At 43.4% G+C, this 21,564-nt stretch overlaps 3 protein-coding genes across 3 annotated transcripts in view; all 3 read right to left on the bottom strand.

Moving 5' to 3' along the window:
* The window catches only part of LOC120033965 (potassium voltage-gated channel subfamily H member 4-like), a 28,422-nt gene extending 19,548 nt beyond the window's left edge, over positions 1-8,874 (bottom strand). Inside the window, exon 1 of the mRNA XM_038980364.1 lies at positions 8,799-8,874. Within this exon, the coding sequence (XP_038836292.1) occupies positions 8,799-8,874 (76 nt within the window). The remainder of the gene's footprint in view (positions 1-8,798) is intronic.
* A 3,780-nt stretch (positions 8,875-12,654) lies between these two features.
* LOC120034577 (orexin-like) lies at positions 12,655-13,793 on the bottom strand. Its single transcript, XM_038981176.1, has 2 exons — positions 13,728-13,793; positions 12,655-13,044 (listed from the first exon to the last, which is right to left on the bottom strand). The coding sequence occupies exons 1-2, from the start codon at positions 13,791-13,793 to the stop codon at positions 12,655-12,657; spliced, it is 456 nt and encodes a 151-aa protein (XP_038837104.1).
* Positions 13,794-17,000: 3,207 nt separating this feature from the next.
* The window catches only part of LOC120033926 (inactive phospholipase C-like protein 2), a 95,654-nt gene continuing 91,090 nt past the window's right edge, over positions 17,001-21,564 (bottom strand). The window contains exon 6 of the mRNA XM_038980328.1: positions 17,001-19,058. Within this exon, the coding sequence (XP_038836256.1) occupies positions 18,642-19,058 (417 nt within the window). The 3' untranslated portion in view covers positions 17,001-18,641. The remainder of the gene's footprint in view (positions 19,059-21,564) is intronic.

A 21,564-nucleotide genomic window follows, 5' to 3' on the forward strand; every position in this document is an offset into this window, starting at 1 on the left:
TGGTCGGGGTGGATGGGTAGACAGGCGTATAACGCGAAGGTCTAGCAACCCAAAGGTTACGTATTCCAATGTCATTACGGACAACATTAGCATTTTAGCTAATTAGCAACTACTTAACATGTTAGCTAACCTTTCCCATAACCTTAATTTATTAGTTTATTACTTTTTACCCCTTTTTCTCCCCAATTGGTAGTTACAGTCTTGTCCCATCGCTGCTACTCCCGTATGGACTCGGGAGAGGCGAAGGTCGAGAGCAATGCGTCCTTCGAAACACAACCCAGCCAAGCTGCATTGCTTCTTGACACACTGCTCGCTTAACCCGGAAGTCAGCCGCATGTGTCGGAGGAAACAACGTATAACTGGCTACCGAAGTCAGCGTGCATGCGCCCGGCCCGACACAGTCATCGCTAGAGCGTGATGGTACAAGGACATCCCGGCCAGCCAAACCCTCCCCTAACCCGGACGATTCTGGGCCAATTGTGTGCCGCCTCATGGGTCTTCCAGTCTCGGCCGGCTGCGACACAGCCTGGGATCGAACCCGGGTCTGTAGTTACACCTCAGACCTTAGACCGCTGTGCCACTTGGGAGGCCCAACCCTAACCTTAACCCCTTACCCTAAACCCTAGCCTAGCTAACCTTAGTCACCTAGCTAACGTTAGCGATAGCCACCTAGCCACCTAGCTAACGTTAGCCACAACAGAATGGAATTCATTACATATCATACATTTTACAAATCCGTAGCATATTGTGCGAATTGCAATGCATTGCATATCATACAAATTGTAAATCATAACATATCATTCGAAATGGGATGATGGACATCCACAAATGAATACATACCATATTAAATGTAACATATCATATCATCATAATTGGAGTGTCCTGGGTTTACATTTACTATGTTACGTCTACCCCTGAGTCCAGGTTGGTGTGTGTGAGTGTGAGTGTGTGTAATAGAGAGAGTGTTAGTGTGAGTGTGTTTGTATTCACACTGAATTCATTAACTCAGCCAGGACACAGATCGGCGGCCACACGCTAGCATGATGTCATGTCCCACTTCTTGTAACCCACTGAGAAGAGTGTGATCCAATCTGACCATGGGAAAGTGCATCATGCAGCTTGGACAGTAGTCCATTAGTGACATATACTTATTGTACAAACCATTAGGGACACCTTCCTAATATTGAGGTGCACCCCCTTTTGCCGTCAAAACAGCCTCAGTTCGTCGGGGCATGGACTCTACAAGGTGTCGAAAGCGTTCCACAGGGACGCTGGCCCATGTTGACTACAATGATTCCTACAGTTGTGTCAAGTTGGCTGGATGTCCTTTGAGTGGTGGACCATTTTTGATACACACGGGAAACTGTTGAGCGTGAAAAACCCAGTAGCATTGCAGTTCTTGACACACTAAAAATGGTGCGCCTGGCACCTACAACCATACCCCGTTCAAAGGAACTTTTGTCATGCCCGTTCAACCTCTGAATGGCACACATACAGTGGCAAGAAAAAGTATGTGAACCCTTTAGAATTACCTGGATTTCTGCATAAATTGGTCATAAAATGTTATTTGATCTTCATCTAAGTCACAACAATAGACAAACACAGTCTGCTTAAACTAATAACAAACAATTATACGTTGTCATGTCTTTATTGAACACACCGTATAAACATTCACAGTGCAGGGTGGAAAAAGTATGTGAACCCTCGGATTTAATAACTGGTTGACCCTCCTTTGGCAGCAATAACCTCAACCAAAGTTTTCTGTCAGACCTGCACAACGGTCAGGAGGAATTTTGGACCATTCTTCTTTACAAAACTGTTTCAGATCAGCAACATTCTTGGGATGTCTGGTGTGAACCGCTCTTTTGAGGTCATGCCACAGCATCTCAATCGGGTAGAGGTCATGACTCTGACTGAGCCACTCCAGAAGGCATATTTCCTTCTGTTGAAGCCATTCTGTTGTTGATTTACTTCTGTGTTTTGGGGCGTTGTCCTGTTGCGTCACCCAACTTCTGCTGAGGTTCAATTGTCAGACAGATAGCCTTACATTCTCCTGCAAAATGTCTTGATAAACTTGGGAATTCATTTTTCTGTTGATGATAGCAAGCTGTCCAAGGCCCTGAGACAGCAAAGCAGTCCCAAACCATGACGCTCCTCCACCATACTTTACAGTTGGGATGAGGTTTTGATGTTGGTGTGCTGTGCCTCCACACATAATGTTTTGTGTTCATTCCAAACAACTGAACTTTAGTTTCATCTGTCCACAGAATATTTTGCCAGTAGCGCTGTGGAACATCCAGATGCTCTTTTGCGAACTTCAGACGTGCATGAATGTTTTTTTGGGACAGCAGTGGCTTCTTCCGTGGTGTCCTCCCATGAACACCATTCTTGTTTAGTGTTTTACGTATCGTAGACTCGTCAACAGAGATGTTGGCATGTTCCAGAGATTTCTTTAAGTCTTTAGCTGACACTAAGATTCTTCTTAACCTCATTGAGCATTCTGCGCTGTGCTCTTGCAGTCATCTTTGTAGGACGGCCACTCCTAGGGAGAGTAGCAACAGTGCTGAACTTTCTTCATTTATAGACCATTTGTCTTACCATGAACCGATGAACATCAAGGCTTTTAGAGATACTTTTGTAACCCTTTCCAGCTTTATGCAAGTCAACATTTCTTAATCTTGGGTCTTCTGAGATCTCTTTTGTTTGAGGCATGGTTCACATTAGGCAATGCTTCTTGTGAATAGCAAACTCCAATTTTGTGAGTGTTTTTATAGGGCAGGGCAGCTCTAAGCAACATCTCCAATCTCGTCTCAATGATTGTACTTCAGGTTAGCTGACTCCTGACTCCAATTAACTTTAGGATAAGTCATTAGCCTAGGGGTTCACATACTTTTCCCAACCTACACTGTAAATGTTTAAATTATGTATTCAATATAGACAAGATAAATACAATAATTTGTGTGTTATTAGTTTAAGCAGACTGTGTTTGTCTGTTATTGTGACTTAGAATAAGATCAGATCTAATTTTATGACCAATTTATGCAGAAATCCAGATAATTCCAAAGGGTTCGCATACTTTTTCTTGCCACTGTACATAATCAATGTCTCAATTGTCTCAAGGCTTAAAAATCCTTCTTTAACCTGTCTCCTCCCCTTCATCTACACTGATTGAAGTGGATTAAACAAGTGACACCAATAAGGCATCCTAGCTTTCACCTGGATTCACCTGGTCAGTCTGTGTCATGGAAAGAGCAGGTATTCCTAATGTTTTGTACACTCAGTAAATATCCTATGGTCAAATGCAGAGGTGCTTAATAGATGGACAAACAAAATGCATGAACTGTGAACACATATGACTAATAATAAAAGAGCTTTTAGGTTGTGAGTGAGCTAAAAGAAAGGGGAAATAGGGACACAGGTACTGAAGTCTTAAAGGGATACTTCAGGAGGCAATGAAGACCTTTATCTACTTCCCCAGATTTGTATGTCTCTGCATGCAGTTTGAAGAGAGTTGCTAACTAGTGGTAGCGCAATTGCTAACTAGCGTTAGTGCAATGACTGGAAGTGTCCGGTTTTGTATCACTTTAATGAGGAGTAACACAGACAGCAAACACACAACAGCCCAACAAGTGGCACTTCAATCCAAAACAACAGCACACCCACTCCTCTGCTGAGCTCTCACCACTCTCTACATCACTGTCACAGCCTGAATTACTGTCTTGACTGGCTGCCCCTCTCCAGTACCACTTACACACAGGGTTGACTGGCTGTCCCTCTCCAGTACCACTTACACACAGTGTTGGGAAGTGGTGAACTACATATAGTTCTACTAGTAATTTAATTTAATTTTGTAGTAGTAGTGGAGTGATAGTTGGACTAAGTGGAAGTTGAACTAAAATCAAATCTAGGTCGTGTTTTCAGCAGTTCATTATTTGTTTTGCCATGTAGTGGTGTAGCTTCAATCTATAGCTAGTTGACTCCTAATATCGCTAGTAGTAATAAGTATAATTTTGTCTTCATCTGTTGTTGTTTAGTACTGTATTTTTGCTAGCTAGGGCCATTTACTTTAAGTGCTGTCTGTCTTTCCGGTAGCCTACTTAGCCTACTTAGTGTATGAACTGCTGACTGCTCAGCAACCACTAGGCTACCTGGGGTGGTTAGAGCGTTGGGCCAGTAACCAAAAGTTTGCTAGATCGAAATCCCCGAGCTGCCAAGGTAAAAATCTGTCGTTCTGCCCCTGAACAAGGTAGTTAACCCAGTGTTCCTAGGCCGTCATTGTAAATAAGAATTTGTTCTTAACTGACTTTCCTAGTTAAAAAGGTTATATATTTTTTTAATGACTTGCAGCTGATTGTTGATACATCGACCAGGAATGCAGGGCAATTTGTGACTGTTATTGTTTTGGTCATCAGTGGCTGTATTGGAGGGGGAGTGGGTTCTCCTCTCCTATGCAATCAGCAATTAGTACCGGGAGGTATGCTCTTCACCTCAGCTAGGCAATTAGCAATTAGTGTCAAGCCAGTCAAGGCTTCAAGACGGATCACTCAACCGAGACTGCTCGCCTCTGTGTCACGGAGGCTCTCCGCACTGCCAAAGCTGACTCTCTCTCCTCTGTTCTCATCCTCCTAGATCTATCTGCTGCCTTTGACACCATGAACCATCAGATCGTCCTTTCCACCCTCTCAGGCCTGGGCGTCTCAGGGTCTGCACACTCTTGGATTGCATCCTACCTGGCAGGCCGCTCCTACCAGGTGACATGGAGAGGATCTATGTCTGCACCACTTACTCTCACTACTGGTGTCTCCCAGGGCTTGGTTCTAGGCCCTCTCCTCTTCTCTCTATAAGTAGCCAGGTGGTAAAAGCATGTAGCTGTATTCATTTATATCCACTAGATGGCACAGTCCCTTTAAGAGATCCTTAAATAATGTGTGAGAGAGGTTATAAGATTGTGCGTGCACAGTGTGTAAGAGTGAGAGCAAGCAATTACACTGGAGAGCTGTTGAAATCCATCGTGGGTCCAACGATACTTTAGATGGGTAAATATTGCTTTTTTATCTTACTCTTGTACCGGAATCTATCATATTCTGCATCATCTGCAGTGTATAAGTGTTAGTTTTGTAATATTTATGCAAGATGGTCATGTTAGCCTGTTGATACTTTCAGATTGACATGAGGATGTTAGCTTCTTGCCAGCTGAATACCAGTGCTCTCAGAACCACGTGGTGGCGTTGATAACATTATTTGAAGTGTGAGTAAATATCAGAATGACATTCTATTTCATGTAAAGCTTCAGGGTGTTGTATTGTATTTTATTTTTGAATCATAATTTAAATGTTGATATGATATTTCCCCCAGTGCATTATGGGTGAGATGAGGATCTACTGTTCCATGTGGGGTTTGGGCATCACGTGGACAGTGTGTTTGTAAGTATTCATATTGTTTTATGACTAAATGTATGTTTGTTTTTCATGCACAATGTCATTTTGATCAAGGTCATCTTGTACCCAGATATCTGAAATGTTAGAAGTCCATTCTAACTGTGAACATTGTGGTCTCTGTATTTTCTTGTTTTTCAATAGAAAGCAGAGCCACTACCGTTTATGCATTTCACTTTGTATTTATTGTATGCACTTTACTAACAGATTTATTTCACTTGATCGTGATTGAAACTGAACTTTACTTTATGGTGACTTCAACTTGCGGTGATTGCCCTCCTACATTATCCTATTTGAAATGTAAGCTTTGACAGAATAAACAACCCAAAGTTAGTTTGTGTCCTGTGAAGGGTTTACTTTCGCCAGGCTACATATACACAGGGTTGGGGATGTAAGGGATTACAAAAAAACGGTAACTGATATCAGTTACGTTACCAGCAAAAATATTGTAATCAGACTACAGAGACTTTTGAAAAACTAGATGATTACTTCAAGGATTACTTTTAAATTCCAAATGGATGTTTGCGGGAAAAATTTGTGACACTTCTCTGTTTTCTTAATGACATTCAAATCAGCATTGTAAAAAGGCGCAACTTTAAGTTTTTTCCACCTGAGCGTGTCTGACCCCAAGTCAGAGGCCACTATGATGACACACCAAATGTGTTTGATGGATCGTGGACAAATATGAGAAATAGGCTTTTGTAGGCTACAGTCCAATCTATGTCTTCCAATGATGCGACTGCTGTCGGCATCCAAAGATTATCCAACTTGAATAAACGCTTGGAGGTCAGGATGAGAGCAGTGGTGTAGTCTATGGTGATTCGGATATCACTTATTATTGGTACCTACGTAGCGCATTGATGTGAATCACACTGCTGCTCTCTCATTTAGCTATTTGTGCCTTACGGCTTGTGGTTGTCGTGGACGGCAGTTCAGAAATCCAAATCTGTATTTGAACTCAATAATGGAATTTAAGATGCCTAACAATCATTGTTTTTGAAACCAGTGGACAGCCAGTGAAAAATGCTCTTTTACAACAGCTGCACAGTGCGGATCCCAGCCTATGGAATAAAATTGGGGATTTTATTGCTCAATCTAATTCATGCTGATAAAAAACTAAATCCATAGGCCTAATGGACACATGCTCAAACTCGTACACTTTTGATAGACTTAATAGGGCAATCTGTAGTTGCTACATCCATTTTTGGACTTATAAATGATATATAGTAATGTAGAGACATAATTGAATCATATTATTATGTCACGCCTGCTCCCGCTTTCCCTCCCTGGCGCCAGGCTGCCCAGCACTACGCACTCCTGCCACCATCATTACGCACACCTTTTTCCCTCGTCACACTCTTCAGTAATTCATTGGACTCACCTGGACTCAATCACCTGTTTTCATTACCTCCCCTATATTTGTCTGTTCCCTAGGCTGTTCCCGGCTTCAGCTTTATTGTCGTCATGTCGTTTTGTTCCCCCTGTTCTTTTTTTTGTGTGTGAATTTTTACCCCCTTTTCTCCCCAATGTCGTGGTATCCAATTGTTAGTAGTTACTATCTTGTCTCATCGCTACAACTCCCGTACGGGCTCGGGAGAGACGAAGGTCGAAAGCCATGCGTCCTCCGAAACACAACCCAACCAAGCCGCACTGCTTCTTAACACAGCGCGCATCCAACCCGGAAGCCAGCCGCACCAATGTGTCGGAGGAAACACCGTGCACCTGGCGACCTGGTTAGCGTGCATTACAACCGGCCCGCCACAGGAGCCGCTAGAGCGCGATGACACAAGGATATCCTTACCAGCCAAACCCTCCCTAACCCGGACGACGCTAGGCCAATTGTGCGTCGCCCCACGGACCTCACGGTCGCGGCCGGCTGCGACAGAGCCTGGGCGCGAACCCAGAGTCTCTGGTGGCACAGCTAGCACTTGTTCCCCCTGTTCTGACGATGTTCCTGTTCTGTCACTTGCCTGTTCATTAAATGTTCACTCCCTGTACTTGCTTCTCATCTCCAGCTTTGGTTCTTACATTATTATATGCAGTAGAAAGCGATGGGTTATAATAAGCCTATACAACCAACCCGAAAAGTAAAATTGAACAGCCATACATGGCCAGCTATGTAGACTTTAACATTGCTTTATCCTGCAATAGATGTCATTCAATTGGTAACATACCTTTTTGTCTTCTTCTAATGCCTCTTAAGGGAAAAGTCATCTAAAAGTAACTGAATGTAATCCGATTCCGTTACTGAGTTTGGGTAATCCAAAAGTTACGTTACTGATTACAATTTTGGACAGGTAACTAGTAACTGTAAAGGATTACAGTTAGAAAGTAATCTACCCAACCCTGCATATACACCAAGTCACTCGGCTCCGTCATATCCTCACATGGTCTCTCCCATCATTGCTATGCAGATGACATCGAACTCCTTTTCTTCTTCAGCCCCTTCTGACACCCAGGTGGAGACATCTCTGCGTGCCTGGCAGATATCGTGCCTGGTCCACGACCTCAAGCTCAACCTTGACAAGACGGAGCTTTCTTATTTCTCCTATATCTCCAGACACTTCAAAACCTTATTCCTTAGGATTTCATTTTTTTACTGTCTTTTTTGCCATTGATGAATGTGTTATTCAATGTGTTTCTGTGGTATTTGGTACTGAAGGCCAAATTCAATATTTTATCAAATACTTTTAAAATATATTTTTGGGATACCTAAAGGGTCCTAAAATGTTAAATTAAATAGCTAAATGATCCATGGTAGGACCATTTAAAAACAATTCCATATGCAATATGCATATTCATATTCATTCCATATGCATATTCATAACCCACCCCCCAACATCTTAGACTCTAGAGAATTTGTGTTAATCCCACAGCAGTCCCCCCCCCCCAAAAAAAGTTTTGCTTCTCGATGGTTCTAATGCTTGACACCATGCGATTTGAATGAGATATAAATATATATTTAAATCCGTATAGCGGTAGTTCTGAGTTAAAATGTAAAGGTAACTGCCGATTGAGCCCACATATGCAGCATTTGGAGTCTCCACGAACGCAGGGACATTGCCTTTAAATCGAGCTATAACGCTGATCTTCCTCAATACTTCGGCGATACGAATTGAATCCTGCCCAAAATCAATAGATAAAAGGTGGTCATATTTTCAGTGACCCGCTGACACAAAATCAAAATGGAAATCTTACAATGAAAAGTCACAATGTATTAAACGCAACTTGTTCACAACTTGTAAATTACCTCACCAGTAAATTACAATCAATCAAACCCATTGTAACACTGCAGGCATCCCAATTAGGTGGGCACGGAGGGTGGCACAAAGGCAGAAAGGCTTGAGTAAAGGGTATACTTACGGGTGCCATCAAAGTGGTTGGCGATGGTGTCCAGGAAGGTGTTCTGGGGGGCCAGGAGGCCCTTCATCACAGGCATGTTGTCCAACGATGAAGACAGAGCTGGGCTCACCAAGTCACTCCATCCCCGAACAGACAGAGCTGAGAGGAGGGCGAGTCAGACCAACGTGACTCTACAGTCTGCACTTCAACAGATGCTTCTCCTTGATCCTGCCTCAGCACTCAGCTACAGGTCAGCTGGGTATCAGAGGCATTTACCTCAGTCTCAGGTTTATAGTCCACCTTTCCTCTTCTTTACCCCAAGTAAGGCTGATTATCTTTCTCTTTAGCTCCTTCCTTCGCTGTAGTGTGAGTAGTTATTCTTCTCACCGTGGATCAAGCTAAGGTGTTGTAACTCACTCTCAGCTTAGAGTCATCAAGTTAGGTAGCGTATCTCTCTGTTCTTCTCTCCTCACAGATCAGTCTGAAGTCTCATCTAGCCCCAGCAGGAGAGCAGGATACGCACGCCACTTCCGTTATCTGAGTCTGTACTCTCTCTCTCTCTCTTCTCTCTCTCTCTCTTCTCTCTATCACAGTCTTTGCCATTCTCTATCGCTCTCTCACCCCTTTCTCCCTGTTTCTGTTTCTTTGTCTCTCTCTCCCTCCCTCTACTCTCTCTTTCTCTACCTCCCTTTCCTCTTTCTCTTTTGTCTCTCTCTCTCTTTCCCCGAAAGCGAGAGCCCGCTGCTTCTTTCCACTTCTCACTGTTTATTAACAATCAACTTCTCTGTTCGTTCTCCTTCTTGCGCACGCTCTATACCTTATTTTACTCTGTCCTGTCGCCATCTCTCTCCTTCACACACTAATAGGCACTCTCTCTTGTTGCACCCCCTCTAACAGAAACACTGGCAGTCAGTAGACCAGTGAATCTCATCTGGCTTTCTCTTTCGTTCTGCCCCTCCCCTCCCTCTTTTTCTGCTGTGCACACCACTGCCATCATCCACTTCTGATCCTGTATCCTTACTAGGAAATAGGGATGAGAATACCCATGTATACCTGTTGACATGCACAGGGAGGCAAATTGTACACGCACGCATGTAGGCACACACACACACACGCACGCACACACACACAGCTTTAGAATATATAAGGAACAAGATTCACATGTATATACATAAACAAATACATCATCAAAAGCCTCTAAGGTCTTATAAGCATCTTACCCAGCTAGCACATAATGTTCTGAGAACCATGTTTCTTAGAGCTTGGTGAGAGCATGGTTGTCCTCTGGTTATTTTGCATACAAACTTCCCACAACGTTCTGGGAATGGTTCAGGATAGTTGCTTGGCCTTAGAACACTCTCAGCACATTTAAAGAGCTTGACAAAAAAACATAATTTTCTTGGTATTTCATTACTTTAACAGAACATTTCCTAAAAGTTCAAACCTGGTTATATTTAATTTAACTTTTGGTAATGTTCTAGAAACGTTCTCCAACTGGTTTGGCATTGGGAATGTTCTCAAATAGTTCAGAGAACATTGAGAAACAATGTTCTTCTGTGGGAATTTCAGTACTTCAGCATAACGTTTTCTGTAGGTTTTCTCATGGTTCTATTTACAGTCATTTTCTCGGAACATTAAGAAGACTTTCCATAAAAACTACAAGAAAACATTAGTAACGTTCAAAGAATGTTTTAAGAATGCTTCTTAAAACATATACATTCTGTTCTCAGGGTCAACAAGGGGTCTCTCTATCCTCTGTCTTGTTAAGTGTGTTCAGATGTGTTGGCTGCGTCCACTAATTGGCCACACCTGATGTTAATGAGCGCTTGTTTCCTTTGAAATGGAGTCTGTTTGAATAGACTAAAATTAACAGCTTTGTATGAGTTAAAAAAACATGGTATGCTAGCTCCATCCTAGGGGCCCAGTGGACTAATTCCTTAGATAGAAGCTCATAGGTTCAAATCCCACTGATGCCGTGCCACAATAAAAAAAGAAATGTGTTTGCATGATTAATGCCTAAGCAAATTAATTTCCATATGTCCTATCTGTGCTAACAATTAACCTAACGTCACGCCCTGACCATAGAGAACCATTGTTTCTCTATGGTATAGTAGGTCAGGGCGTGACTAGGGGGTGATTTAGTATATGTTATTTCTATGTGGGTATTCTAGTTTTCATATTTCTAGGTTGGTGTGCTTGATATGGTTCCCAATTAGAGGCAGCTGGTTATCGTTGTCTCTAATTGGGGATCATATTGAAGCAGCATTTTTTTCCACCTGTGTTTATGGGATATTGTTTTGAGTTAGTGCACGTAGCAACTCTGTAGTCACGGTTCGTTGTTAGTTTATTGTTTATTTGTTTTTGTCTTTGCTTAGTTTCACTTTCTAATAAATCATGTGGAACTCAACATCCGCTGCGCCTTGGTCCGACATTTATTCTAGCGAACGTGACACCTAAGCTAGCAGTGTTATTAAAAGTCTTATTGAAACAGTCAGTGAAAGTTGAGGAAGCTACAACAAAAAAACTCCAAATAACCTTTACATTTCATTCTCAGAATGTTAATAAAACCTCCCAGGAAAACTTTCAGGGAACCATAGTAAAATGCTCTCAGAACCTCACTGCAACCTAAAAATGTACATTCCCAGAACCCCCAAAAAACTTTCAGTTTTACCAGTCAGGAAAATGATGGCTTCATTTCCAGAACAAATGGGAAACCTAAAATGTACATTCCCACAACATAGAAGGAACCAAATGTGCTAGCTGGGTAGCTTAGTACTGCATGAGTAGATGAATATAGAAATGTATCCCAGACAGACTCCCTCTCTTAAGCATCTGCTCTAATTAGCACCTCCTCTATACCTACCAGGCGATCTGACACAGTAACCGAGAGAAAACATGGCACGGTGAGCACGTGCTGGTGTATTTCTGTCGATATGGCATGGCGAATTGTTGGTTTGTTTGTGACCAGGTGAGTGGATGGAAGTGCTGTACGCACGAAGAACACACAAACAAGACTGCAGAATAGCCTGAGACTTTACTTCCATTATAATGGTTACAATGCTGTTTTTCAGTTATTACCGATATATAAAGTACAAACATTTAGAAAGAAGATACAAGGTGAGAAGAGAGGGACAAAAAATGTGGCAAGAGAATGTAATGCAATGATGGAGAAACACAGTGGGTCTTGACCTAGATCTTTGGCTATACAACAGACTACAATATGTGGCCTCTGAGTAACACAGATATCCATACAGACTTGAGCCTTGAAGCAGCTCCATGCTGCCCCCATGAGAAAAGTTGTGAAAGAGAAAGAATCATGGAGTCAGTTTGGAGAGGGAGGGCAGGTTAGAATGAATGAGAGAAAATACAGCAGACCTCCAGCTTTCACAGAAACCAAGGTATTTCTGGGAAAAGTACTTTTCTGGTACATACACTCACTTGAACAAACACACCTACCCATCCAGACATGTGCTCATGGCTGATTGAGGGGTTGATGATTTGGGCTGGTTGGGGCTATTGGGGTTGTCTGACCGTGATGCCAGTGATGTGATGCCATAACATAGACACAACTAGATGACTCAACCCTCATGACAGTCACTTTCTTCATATTTACTTTCCCATCACCTAAAATACAGAGACACCAGAGAAGCAAATACATATGTGCTACATGTGAACATTATCACATTTATTACACCAGTGAGATCATATACAATATTTACAACATTACTAACAAAATTACTAACATCTACTCCACAAACAAATTAAATCTTAAAGGAACATTTTACCCAAAACCCATGTTTTCATATATTTTTCATTAGTCCATGTTTGACGCAGTCCCTCAAAAATGATGCATCAACATTGATGTTTTCCAGATGAGTCACTTGAATGGTAGTTGTAAAACCAATTGGGCTGTGGTAGTGAGGTCCGTCTCTAAAATGGGAAACAAGCGCATGAGCGGTTCTGCTGTGTCTTCGGTCCTCTTCCCCATCGTTAAGATTCCCGCCGCTTGGTTCCGTGACCCGTGGAGTAGCTGACTCAACCGGCTCTGGAAGCGACGTTCATCAGTTTCTTTCCGTTTACTGAGTGTGAGGATTCCAGCGGCTGCGTCATCAGTGAGGGGTCCCCTTGTCCCCGTCCCATTACCTGAGCGACAGAGCAGGACGTAAAGACGGCAGGAGTGGGATTTCTGTCTGCGAGAGTTGGCAACCTCCTGAGCGTCACAGGCCAGATGAGAGACGAGTAGCAACAAGATGAGAACCTTGAGTTTCTGTCAGTAAAAGCAGATACAATATTTCAGTGTTAGAACTTCATGAGAGAGAGAGAGACAGAGAGACAGAAAGAGAGAGAGATTCCCATTTTTTTATGTCACATGCAGAAGTACAGTGAAATTCCTTTCTTGCAAACTCAAACATAAACAAAGGAGAGAGTGAGATAGAGAGAGAGACGCATAGGCCTATGTTAATATAACTTTATGGTTAATATGAAAAATGAAAGCTAAAACGTACTCAGGAATATTAATTGAGAACAATTTCAGATAGCTTTTAGTCATGTCTGCTAACAACTATCAGTTTTAGAATATTTTCTTCAGACAAGGTCTTGCTATTTTTGAAAGACTATGTAATTGCTTAATACCCCTAAACCCATTACCAAAAACCCTATTCAATAGACTGAAAGGAACTCAAACCCATGCAAATATCATGGCAGCGACTGACACGCTAAGTGCAAATACTGGTGTTCCATCTCCATTCTAAAAACACTCAATGCAAATTAGGGAGCATTAGCGAGCATTACCATTCATATTTAAATGCATCCCAAAACAATACCTGATGTACTTTTCCGAACATCCCCTTTTGTACCTACATGACCTTTGTCTGAGGCCCATAATGGCAGCTTAAATTATTCCACAGTAAAAACATCTAATAGAAAGCTGTGTTACATAGTCGATCCTACCTTGGTGGTTGAGCACGCTGTGTCCATCCCTGGTGCTGTAGTAAGGTGCTTTGTGTTGAGACACATGTTCTGCTAGAGGCTGTGGGGTCCACTTCTACTATCACCTCTCTCTGAAGCCGGTCTCCTTTTATAAGGCCCTATGTCGTCTCGTTTACACCCTCCATAGACGTCATTAAGATATCTTTAGTCCAGTCGACGGGGACATCAACAAAAAGACTGTCCATCAATGCTCATTTTCTGTTGTAGCGTTTGACCCGTTTGCTCATTTGATGGGTCTATCAGAAGTCCTTAATGACTCTGATCCTGCCACAGACCATCTCTAGGATATTTCCTGGGTTTTGAATAAAGTAGAGGAATGCTATTATGTCAGGCTGGTGGCGAGCTTCGTTAGGACATAGCGCTATGATTAGTGGTGAGGGAGACATGGTTAATTAGCTGCAGCAATAAGACATGGTCTCATCAAAGGTATGAGGGAACACAAAGAACCATCCCTGATAACCTTTAGAAGCTGACTGACTGAATGGTCTGTAATTAGAGGGTCATGTAACAGTCCTAATGAGGGCTAATGATCATTCTCTCTATTGTATTAAACATGTGTCGCTCCGGGAATACTGACACACCTAGAACAGTGTGTTGTTGCTTTATCCCCCTAGCTATTGGTAATTGGTGGTAGAGGCACCTTGTTCCCTTTTCCCTATAGGGCGGCAGGTAGCCTAGTGGTTAGAGCGTTGGGCAGTGCTTAATCTGTAAATCGGGAGGTCCGGGAACACATAGTGAGCATGAGGGGGTGTTATCCGGGGAGCTCTGAGTTACCGGAACACACTGAGAAAAAAAGTGTCAAACACAATGTAGCAGCCCAGCAGACAGAGCAAACAGCCATGTAGCCTACAATCTATGGTGGTGAAATGGACCCGAATTTCATATCATTTTCAATGTAGCAGTAGAACAAATATCACAATATTGGAAAATAACTTCAAGTAAATTAAATCAATGTAGACTTCAGCAGAACACACATAGAAGCATATATAGGCTTCCAGCCTATGTGATATGACACACCACTATATGACCAAAATGTGGACACCTGCTCGTCGAATATCTCATTCCAAAATCATGGGCATTAATATGGAGTTGGTCCCCCCCTTTGCTGCTATAACAGCCTCTCTTTTGTGAAGGCTTTCCACTAGATGTTGCAACATTGCTGCTGAGACTTGCTTCCATTCAGCCACAAGAGCGTTAGTGAGGTCGGGCGATTAGGCCTGACTCGCAGTTGGCGTTCCAATTCATCTCAAAATAATTTCTGTATGGACCTCGATTTGTGCACCGGGGTATTGTCACGCTGAAAACCATGAAAAAGAGCCCCAGACCATTATTCCTCCTCCAGCAAACTTTACAGTTGGCACTATGCATTGGGGCAAATAGCGTTCTCCTGGCGTTTCCACTGCTCCAGAGTCCAATGGCGGCGAGCTTTACACCACTCCAGCCGACGCTTGGCATTGCGCAGGGTGATCTTAGGCTTGTGTGCGGCTGCTCTTGTTCAGACGTCGCTTCCAGAGGCAATTTGGAACTCGGTAGTGAGTGTTGCAACCGAGTACAGAAAATGTTAACGCTCAGCGGTCTCGTTCTGTGAGCTTGTGTGGCCTATCACTTTGCGGCTGAGCCGTTGTTACTACTCCTAGATGTTTTCACTTCACAATAACAGCACTTACAGTTGACCGGGGCAGCTCTAGCAGGGCAGAAATCTGACGAACTGACTTGTTGGAAAGGAGGCATCCTATTACGGTGAAAGTAACTGAGCTCTTCAGTAAGGCCATTCTACCGCCAGTGTTTGTCTATGGAGATTGCATGGCTGTGTGCTCGATTTTAGACACCTGTCAGCAACAGGTGTGGCTGAAATAGCCAAATCCACTAATTTGAAGGGGTGTCCACATGCTTTTGTATATATCGTGTATGAGAATATATAGGCCTCTTGCCTATGTGATAATATGACACACATATTCTGATTAACTTCAGCACAGAACAAGTTTGTAAAGAAAAAAAAAATCCTAGCTTAGTTTTCAAAACCTCATACAATGACTCACCCCATGTCAAGTTCATTTAAGTCCTCAGAGTGAATTTCTTGCTCAAAGCCATGAGCGGACCTGTGGATGTGACGTTTAGCCTCCTTCTAAGGCTGTTCTGAAGACTCTGGCTGTAGTGTCTATTTTGATTTATTTTGAGTGTTTGATTCTTTAACCCGGGTGTCTTCTTTAGACTTGTCTACAAGGCTTGCTGCCACCAAATGTCCCTTGGTTCAGGCATGTTCAAAAACCTTTTTTTTTTTTTATTTACGTCTGAGGCAGAGGATGTTAATGTACATTCCACCCACTCTTTTGCTAGTTTAATCCCTCCAGTCGTTTCTAGACTCAGGCTACCTACCTTTTTGCATGTTGTACAGCCCAGCTTTGAATTTTGCATGACAAGCCAGAGTTATCATCTTGAACTGCAAATTGCACCTTCTCCGAGCACTTTGTCGGTGTATGACGCACTGCAGGCTTCCTTATTTTCCCTCTGTCAATTAGGTTAGTATTGTGGAGTAACGACAATGTTGATCCATCCTCAGTTTTCTCCTATCACAGCCATTAAACTCTGTAACTGTTATAAAGTCACCATTGGCCTGTAGGTGAAATCCCTGAACTGTTTCCTTCCTCTCCGGCAACTGAGTACAGAGATGAGGTAGTCATAAAAAAAGGATGTTAAACACTAGTATGGCACACAGAGTGAGTCCTGAACTAATTTAGGCTTGCCATAACAAAGGGATTGAATACTTATTTCAGCTTTTCATTTTGAATACATTTGTAGAAATGTATAAAAACATAATTCCACTTTGACATTATAGGGTATTGTGTGTAGACCAGTGACACAAAATCTCAATGTAATCCATTTTAAATTCAGGCTGTAACACAGGAAAATGTGAAAAAAGTCAAGGGGTTTGAGTACTTTCTGAATACACTGTGTAAAACAGGTCAAATATAAGCCTTCCCTATTTGACCTGGACCTATAGTACCTGACTTTGGCAAAAGGCTGAATCCCTCATGTAAATTTCCCTCATAGATACTGTCACTCAAAACATTTCCCCTACTATTTGTCGCCACCTTCTGGAGTTGCCTCAGAATTTCTTCATACAATATATTCCCCATTCTTTTCCTGCAGAAGGAATCCTACATATTCATGTCAGGTTGGCTGCCAGCATAAAGACACTGAGAAAGTGGAAGAATTGAAGAATAGGAGGCAGGATGAACAATGAAGCCAGTTTTAATGGGCCATTTTAAGGAGCTCATACAGAACCACATCACTTTGCAGTGAAACACAAGTCAGGTTATGGTTTGATCCAATTTTCGGAATGATGACCCCCAACCCAAACCCAAACTCACCCTGACCTCTAACCCCTACACCCAACATTCCACACCACCTGTCTTGAGCTGCAGCACAGAACAACAGGTATCAAGTCACTGTATATGTAGAAGCAATATACTGTATATAAAATAATTGTAATATGAATACAACTAACATCAATTATAACAATAATAAGAATATCAACGGGATGTTTTGTTTCAGGGAGAATTATCAGAGATAAATGTAAAGGGTCTCTTCATTACTTGTACATACATACATTATACATCTATATAGATCCATAGTTTCTCTTTTAGGTTAGGTGTGTGTTTGATTGACAGCAGGAATCTGCCCCTGGTCCATGTTTCTCTTGTGATCTTTGACCTATAGAGTCCTTTAGTCTCCGCAGCGCAGATGGGGTCGACAGACTGTTCCAGTTAAAACAGGCTGGTGAGCTCTAGCTAGTAGCTACCTCTGAGAGCTGGAGCGTGGGCAGAGCACGGTCACGCTCCCTCCATCCATGGGACGACGACAGCAACACACGGGACGTTACGCACACAGCCCCTTGAGAGGCGCTAGGGAGACCCCCTACTAAGCGTCCAGGCATGTTGTGATTGACAATTAACAAAAATAAAAATCTTAATTAAGAGCACTGTGCTGGGGTCCTGCGGAGGTTGGAGTCTCCAGCAGGGGGAGCCAGTGCATCATTGTAGAGGCCAGGTAGGTAGTGACAGACAGAGAGAGGCTGCAGAGCTGCAGTCCTTTAACGTCTCTCTCACAGACAGCTCCCCAGGTTAGTTTGTGCAGTAATGGTCCTCTAGCTAGGATCCCTACAGAGCTCAGAGTCCGTGTGAGCTGCACTACGTTGTGCATTTAAACGGCAGCCTCCTCCTCGGCGAGAAGGGCAAAAGGGTTGAAGCTCGGGATGATGCATGGAAGGGCAGATCTACAGGTGTATGGAGTAAACATAAGGGAGAAGATAGAGGAGGAGAGAAGGAAAGGACATGCTATGGGTATCCTTGGGGAATCCAAAGGCGAACTTGTGCGGTATGAAATGCCAATGTAAGGTGCCTGTACCCGCAGGGCACTGCCCAGAGAAAGACAGCGAGACTCTCCTGACAGACTGACTGACTCAACGAATTGACTGACTGAACTCGCTAATATGGGTGTTATTCGCTCTTTCGAATCCAAGAGAGAGAAATAGGACAGGAGAGAGAGCTGACAGAGACATTTCTTCTTTGTCTCTAAAACAATACATTTTCAAACTTGTGTCTCTTGTCTTTTACGATGAGTTTTCTTCCCTGTCCCTTGCTCTATTTGCTGTTTCTCTTCTGCTCTTTCCTTCTCACCATCTCTCTCCCTCTCCCTTTCCTTCTCCCTCTCCTTCTCCTTCTCCCTCTCCTCTCTGTCCATCTTCGGGGGTGTTAAAGGAACCATCCATGTTCTTTGCTCTTCTCCTCTCTGCTTCTCAAGCCCCCTCTCTCTTTCTATTCTCCTCTCCCTGTCTCTCTTTGGGTGGACTCCACTGCGGGTACAGGCAACGGGTCAGCAGGAACCATCGCTGGCCGTCTCGTTCTCAGAGATGGCATCGTGGGAGCCTGCTGCCCTATACTGTGGGGGCTGGGGCGGGAGGGGAGGCAGGAGCGGACGCTGAGTCAGGGGATGGGGTTGAGTATGGAGCTGGGCCTGGAGCTTTGGTTGGGCCTCGGGCTGGGGTTCATCCAGGTGTTGGGACAGAGGCTGGGCCTGGGGTTGGGTCTGGGCCTGAGGTTGGAGATGGTGAGGTTGGGGTGGATGGTGGGGCTGGGCCTGGTACTGGGCCTGTGCTTGCAGTGGATGGTGTTGGAGCTGAGGGGAGGTAGCTCCGTTCTTGCTCAGGCCACAGGACTGGGTGGCACAGTGGATCTGACGCAGCGTGTCCAAAGCCTCACTCTTAGCGTGCTTCAGGAGGTCCGCCTGACCCTGAGAGAGAGAGAGAGAGAGAGAGAGAGAGAGAGAGAGACTCAGTGAGCACAGTCTGGCTATAGAGACCGGTCGTCACAGACAAACCTGGCTGCCCAGAGAGGACAGGCTGTGCTCACTCTGCTCCAGGGGTGAGGTAGAGACAGAGCTGCATTTCCTATTACACTGTGACAAATACTCAGACCTAAGAGAATATTTCTTTCCCAAAATTATAATTCAATACAAAGAATTTGAAACTATAAAAGATGAAGAAAAAATCTAATATTTATTGGGTGAAAAGCCAAAATGTGCAGTGTTGGCAGCCAAATATGTGTCCTCCTGCCACAACCTGAGGGACAGCCAGTGAAAAGTGCAAAGTAATGTTGATAATATTTCCCATCTTGTTTTGTTTTGTCTTTCATACCAGGTCATGTGTCTTCTCAAGTCATATTGACACTGGTCTACTACCATTGCTTTAATGTATTGTTGTTCTGATTAATATTGTTGTTGTAGTTGTTGTTAATGGTAATCCCATGTCCACTACTACTGTTATTATTGCTGTTGGTCCCATCATTTATTTATATTTAAATATATATATATTTTGTATATATATATACATATATATTTGATTTTTATTTTTCGATATGTATACTTTGACAATGTAAGTAATAATGAACTTGCCTTGTAAATAAAGTCAATTGAATTGAATTGAATTGAGAGAGAGAGAGAGAGAGAGAGAGAGAGAGAGAGAGAGAGAGAGAGAGAGAGAGAGAGAGAGAGAGAGACAGGAAAGGGAGAGAATTAATTCTCAGAGAGAGAATGCTGTCACTCATGTGTTTCAGTAATGCCCTCTATATCAGACATTGTCAGAGGAAGACCCAAACATTTTTCAGACTCCAGCCACCCAAGCCATAGATAGTTCTCTCTGCTAGCGCACGGCAAGCGGTACCAGTGCACCAAGTCTGGAACCAACAGGACCCTAAGTAGCTCCCCAAGCCATAAGACTTCTAAATAGCTAATCAAATGGATACACGCTGCTGCTTCTATGATCTATCCCGTTGCCTAGTCTCTTTAACCCTACCTATATGTATATAGCTACCTCAATTACCTCGTACCCCTGCACATCGACTCAGTATTGGTACTCCCTGTATATAGCCATGTTATTTTAACTCGTCATTGTTATGCGCTATTCCCTGTGTATTTATTCCTCGTGTCACTATTTCTGTTTTTTGTCTTTAACTCTGCATTGTTGAAAAAGGACCCGTAAGTAAGCTTTTCACTGTTCGTTTACACCTGTTGTTTACAAAGCATGTGACAAATACAATTTAATGCACTACATTCTTTTAGCCAGCAGATGGCAGCCTACATCCATACTGCAGTGTGGTTGGAGGAATTCTCTGCGGTTCCTCAGAGCCCCTTCAAAAGTAATCTGTTGATAAGTGATCCCACACCATCGTTATCGTCCTCTTTATTTAGGAACACCCCAGAGATGAAACCGTGCCAGATGGGGAGGAAGTGGTCAGGGCAGGCATCCCGCTTTATCTGACATCCCACTTTATGGCGTTGTAAAGTCAATCACGGCAGTTTCCGTGGCTGCCTTGGTTTCTGAGTGAAAGAATGGGCTATTTCAGCTCTGCTGGCTCTATTCTGTAGTGTTGTGGGCCTGGATTCATCTTCGTAGACACTCAGACTGGAAAGATGTAGAGGCTGCATCCTCAAGAACAAAACAAAACCAGCCCCCTTACGGAACTTGTGTCCCTAAAAAAGAAACACAGACCCTCACTACTAAACACTTAACACTCCCCTCTTCTCTTCTCTTCTCCCCTCTTCTCTTCCTTGTCTTCTCTCTACATCCTTACCACTATCACTATCCCAGTATGTCTCTTTCTCCATGTCCTCCACCACCATCCCACTCACCACATCCCTTCACGGCCCACCTCAACAGCAACCGTCCCTTGTACTCTGACTCTGGTTGTCTCTGAAGCTCTCAGAGTCTCATCACCATACTCACATATTCAACCCTGCTGTCGTCAGCAGTTAGCTGGCTAAGGGAGCCTGAGAGACGTCCCTGTGGGACGATGCTGTTTGAGGCAGGGACCAGGGAATATGTCCTGTCTGTACTGGGGGTGTCTGTCTGCCTGTCTGTTTGTCTGTCGGTCTGTACTACAGTATATTCCCATTGCCACTGGGCAGACAGGTTAGAGTGGCGTGTAGTATAGGAAACAAAACCAGGATGTAGCCTCTACGTTGAGGGTACAACTCTGGACAAAATGCCTCTTGTTCCCCTCTCACATGAGGGTAATGCTTAGCGACAAGTCTTCTACATGAAGGGCCTCAGAACACAATCCACTCCAACAGCATGAATAAATCAGATGTTTGAGAAATTATGTAATGTTCCCGTGTGAGTCACAAAGCTGGTGCTGCTGTGCCACTTGGCTGGTGGTACCGGAACCTAATCACCATGGGTTGAGCTCAACCATGGTTACGGGTCCACTCACCCCCGCAGCTGGCCTGGCCTGCAGCACAG

The sequence above is a fragment of the Salvelinus namaycush genome, chromosome 41 (genome assembly GCF_016432855.1).
Source record: "Salvelinus namaycush isolate Seneca chromosome 41, SaNama_1.0, whole genome shotgun sequence".
Classification (NCBI taxonomy): domain Eukaryota; kingdom Metazoa; phylum Chordata; class Actinopteri; order Salmoniformes; family Salmonidae; genus Salvelinus; species Salvelinus namaycush.

Coding starts and splice junctions, on each gene's coding strand:
- LOC120034577 (XM_038981176.1), bottom strand. CDS start 13,793: ATGTGTCTCAACACAAAGCACCTTACTACAGCACCAGGGATGGACACA. Junction 13,045..13,727: donor CAGCGTGCTCAACCACCAAG/GTAGGATCGACT, acceptor TTTTACTGACAG/AAACTCAAGGTTCTCATCTT.